This window comes from Microcebus murinus, chromosome 7, assembly GCF_040939455.1.
Source record: "Microcebus murinus isolate Inina chromosome 7, M.murinus_Inina_mat1.0, whole genome shotgun sequence".
Taxonomy (NCBI): domain Eukaryota; kingdom Metazoa; phylum Chordata; class Mammalia; order Primates; family Cheirogaleidae; genus Microcebus; species Microcebus murinus.
The window spans coordinates 77,266,416-77,271,352 of NC_134110.1; the positions used below are offsets into that span (position 1 = coordinate 77,266,416).

The following is a 4,937-nucleotide window of genomic DNA, read 5'->3' on the forward strand; positions in this document are numbered from 1 at the left end:
TAAATCCCCTCAACAGAGACCAAAGAAGTTTCTTAATCTCCTCTCACTCTATGCACACCTGTGAAGACAAGAATCCTGCCTCGTGTTGGCTACCAACTCCCTTCACCATACCTATGGTTTCACTCTTGCCATATTGGATAAAGCCAAATAGGAGATTCTTCCTGAATTTTGCAGTCTTTCCTGAGCTGGCTTCCCTAGACTCCCCCGAGCGGAGCGGTGTTACCCAGCAGCCCCCGCGGTGTCGCTCCGGTCGTCTCCACGCTGTCGCCAGCGTTGTAGTGGCCACCGCTCCGCTGAGGCACCGGGATAGTGGCTGCCCGCGGCGTGAGTAAAACTCGACGTATACCCTGCCGCGAAGATGGAGGGGCCTTTGTCCGTGTTCGGGGACCGCAGCACTGGGGAGGCAATCCGCTCCCAGAACGTTATGGCTGCAGCTTCTATTGCTAACATCGTGAAAAGTTCTCTTGGTCCAGTTGGCTTGGATAAAATGTTGGTGGATGATATTGGTGATGTAACCATTACTAATGATGGAGCAACCATCCTGAAATTACTGGAGGTGGAACATCCTGCAGCCAAAGTTCTTTGTGAGCTGGCTGATCTGCAAGACAAAGAAGTTGGAGATGGTACTACTTCAGTGGTTATTATTGCAGCAGAGCTTCTAAAAAATGCAGATGAACTAGTCAAACAGAAAATTCATCCCACATCAGTTATTAGTGGCTATCGACTTGCTTGCAAGGAAGCAGTACGTTATATCAGTGAAAACCTGATTATTAACACAGACGAACTTGGAAGAGATTGCCTGACTAATGCTGCTAAGACATCGATGTCGTCCAAAATCATTGGAATAAATGGTGAATTCTTTGCTAATATGGTAGTAGATGCTGTACTTGCTGTTAAGTACACAGATACAAGAGGACAGCCCCGATATCCAGTCAAATCTGTTAATATTCTGAAAGCTCACGGGAGAAGTCAGACGGAGAGTATGCTGATCAGTGGCTATGCACTCAACTGTGTGGTGGGATCCCAGGGTAAGCCCAAGAGGATAGTTAATGCAAATATTGCTTGCCTTGACTTCAGCCTGCAAAAAACAAAAATGAAACTTGGTGTACAGGTGGTTATTACGGATCCTGAAAAATTGGACCAAATTAGACAGAGAGAATCAGATATCACCAAGGAAAGAATTCAGAAGATCCTGGCAACTGGTGCCAATGTTATTCTAACCACTGGTGGAATTGATGATATGTATCTGAAGTATTTTGTGGAGGCTGGTGCTATGGCAGTTCGAAGAGTTTTAAAAAGGGACCTTAAACGCATTGCTAAAGCTTCTGGAGCAACTATTCTGTCAACCCTGGCCAATTTGGAAGGTGAAGAAACTTTTGAAGCTGCAATGTTGGGACAAGCAGAAGAGGTGTTACAGGAGAGAATTTGTGATGATGAACTGATCTTAATCAAAAACACCAAAGCTCGTACGTCTGCATCAATTATCTTACGTGGGGCAAATGATTTCATGTGTGATGAAATGGAGCACTCTTTACATGATGCTCTTTGTGTAGTGAAGAGAGTTTTGGAGTCAAAATCCGTGGTTCCAGGTGGGGGTGCTGTAGAAGCGGCCCTTTCCATATACCTTGAAAACTATGCGACCAGCATGGGGTCTCGGGAACAGCTTGCTATTGCCGAGTTTGCAAGATCTCTTCTTGTTATTCCTAATACACTGGCAGTTAATGCTGCCCAGGACTCCACAGATCTGGTTGCAAAGCTAAGAGCTTTTCATAACGAGGCTCAAGTTAACCCAGAACGTAAAAATCTAAAATGGATTGGTCTTGATTTGATCAATGGTAAACCTCGAGACAACAAACAAGCTGGTGTGTTTGAACCAACCATAGTTAAAGTTAAGAGTTTGAAATTTGCTACAGAAGCTGCAATTACCATTCTGCGAATTGATGATCTTATTAAGTTACATCCAGAAAGCAAAGATGATAAACATGGAGGTTATGAAGATGCTGTTCACTCTGGAACCCTTGATGACTAATCTGATTCTTTTATTTATAACAATGTTAGATGCAATTGTCTTGTACATTGAGTATTACACATTAAAGTACAGTAAGCTGTCAGACTGTTCAACACAGGTTTAGATGTCTCTACCACGCACCCTGGATTCTATCCCAACAGGGGGAATACGAGGGTATGGAACTCTGACCTCTTTGCCAAGTCTATTTTTCTTTTCTCCTTCTCCAAATCCTATGACAAGATCAGAATAGGAGGCTATCCCACTTCTGCTTCCTTTTCAGCAAAGACTTTTCCTCTGTTACATCTGACTCTTTCCCAGGGTACATCAAACCTCACAGCTCAGCCATAGTAATAGAAGACGTATATTCTCTCCACACTGAAGAATAAGTAGTATAATCTTAGTTATCAGACATGATTCTTCACATAAAAGCCATAAAAATACTAGGAAAAAATCTACATTGGTTTAATACCTTAAAAATGTCATTCCCATTATATTAAGGAATATCACAATTTTACAATCTTTAAATGGAAAAGTGAGCCAAAAGGTACCCACTTTAGAATTGATTTGTTTGTCATACATTTTTATGGCTGCAATTTATTGGAATGATTTTAAAAAAAGAAAAATGGCAGGTTTCTGATTCTAAAGACTCATACTTTGGATATAATCACAGTCTGATAGTAGAAACATTACTCATGGTATTAACAAATACATACTTAGCAATTAAAAATGAAAAACATAATATGGATTCAAAATTATAATATTTCTTTGGATGTCTTTATGTCATTCTTATTAGTCCCCAAAATCTTCATGGAGAAGATTTACTCAGAAAGTAAATACTTGCTTATTTCTTTTTCCTCCTTACTTATCATCTAATGTTCATTTTAAAGGGTGCTGCATGATTCACATTTTTAAGTGAAATTTCCCTTCTGTGCAATATTTAAAGCAACAGAAAAATTTCCTGTCTCCATTACCAAGTCATATGCAAGGCCATAGACAATAATGCCAATATAGAATTGAATAAAAATTGATGTGTAAAGTGAAATCTCTATAAAGAACTCTGCTTGGGAATTAAAGTGCATGTCTGACTAAACCCTAGTCTATGTGTCGTCAATACATTAACCAATTTTCTGTTGTTTAAAGCTAAGAGCTAATTACTATACAAAATAGTGACAATATGTTTATCATAACTCAGCTATTAAAACTTGTCTTCCAATGAGAATTTTTAATCATATAAACGTCAGTAAAATACTTCTCTAAATAAATTTAAAAGCAAATATGAGTAACATTTTATAATCTATCTCATTTAATTCATACTGTCATGTCATGTTTATGAAACTCTACAGTAAAAAAAGAATTTAAAATTCACCTATGTCTTTTAAGTCACTAAACAATAGGGATTCTATCTATCTTTCTCATCTTTGTATTCCAGCACTAGCATCTGGCACATAAGCATTTCTTGAATAAATGAATAACCCTAATACAACTCTTTTATTTCACAGCTGAAGAAACTGAGACCAGAGAGGTTATATATGTTCCCTCCTCTTTCAGTAAGAACAATTAAATGGTTGCTAAAATGAATCTGTACTCAGTATTAATGTTGTTTATATACTAATATTTATCAGCTACATACATTTTTAGTTATTTTCTGTAGTAATTTAGTTCAAGATTGATAAGTACATTCAACTATAGGTTCTTTTTGTATATTCTGGTCATTTTTGTTTCTAATTAAGAGACTTGGAAAAAACAAAAAAAGAGGGAACAAGAAGACATAATCCATATAAGCTATGCAATCAGTTTTAGACTTCTGACTTCACTATACCCTAAGCCAAAACATTTTTGGCAGTTTACACTCGGGTGTAATCATATAATTTAACTAATTCTGCATGCTACAGCCCTTTGGATAAAGGCTAAAAGCTAATAAAAATTACAATATTGAAAATTAGGTTATAGCAAGATTCTGTTACTTTAACTCATATTATTTATTATATATTATTTAGTATTTATTTATTGATCAGAAATATATATGTTAAATAAGAAACACATTTTAATGTTGATTATTTCTAGACCCTTTTTCTATGACATCTTAAAAGTTTCATTTAAAGAATGTTTATTATCAGCCAACCAGAACTGCCTGGTTCATAACCAAAAGAGACAAAGACACAACAACAAAAATAATTAAAATATAATTTAAAAGTGCTATGGTAGATCTATACATGTGATGTTTTAACCAAAAGTATTGGGAATGATTAATTCCACCTGGGAAAACCTTGGAAGTCCTTTTAGAAGAGGTGATTTTGAGCCAGGCTTTAAAGAATGTAGAGGAAGTTATCAGATGAAGGAAAGTGAGAAGAGGAAACTAAAACTCAAAGCCTGACAAAAAACATTCATAATTTTACACGGAAGTGAAATAACCAGCAAGTACAAGGAATATCCAATGATTTTGTGTGACTACAACAGGGGTCATGAAGAGAAGGGATTTATTAGTATGATTCTCAAAAGAGACTAGAGTCAGATTATGAAGATTTTTTGCATCATGATAAAGAGTTTTATTAATAACTTCAGCTTATAAGTAATGGGAAGTAATTTCTAAGTAGGAGAGTACACTAATTTGAATTATATATTAGAAAAAGCATTGTTTGAAATAATGAAGAGACTGAAGGTAGAAAATCTGAAGGTCAAGTGGAATGATGACAGCAGTAACAGAAATAATGGCAAGAAGGGAACAATCCTGGATATCTTTGAGTAATACATTCTAAAGGACTTCATGATTGATTACTTATGGACCATGAAGGAAAGTGATGAATCAAAATGTCTAGGGTGGGCAACTGAATGGATGCTGACAATTTGACCAAATAAATGGAAATGCAATAAAAAGAAAAAAAAAATCAGAAGGTCATAACATTTGTAAAATGCAGCAGCAATTATTTGA

The 4,937-nt window shown here is 36.4% G+C and overlaps 1 protein-coding gene across 1 annotated transcript; it reads left to right on the top strand.

The window, feature by feature from the left end:
- Positions 1-222: 222 nt before the first annotated feature.
- Positions 223-2,111, top strand: LOC105857570 (T-complex protein 1 subunit alpha). Its single transcript, XM_012739997.3, has one exon. The coding sequence runs from the start codon at positions 359-361 to the stop codon at positions 2,027-2,029; it is 1,671 nt and encodes a 556-aa protein (XP_012595451.2). The 5' UTR covers positions 223-358; the 3' UTR covers positions 2,030-2,111.
- Positions 2,112-4,937: the final 2,826 nt, after the last annotated feature.

Coding starts and splice junctions, on each gene's coding strand:
- LOC105857570 (XM_012739997.3), top strand. CDS start 359: ATGGAGGGGCCTTTGTCCGTGTTCGGGGACCGCAGCACTGGGGAGGCA.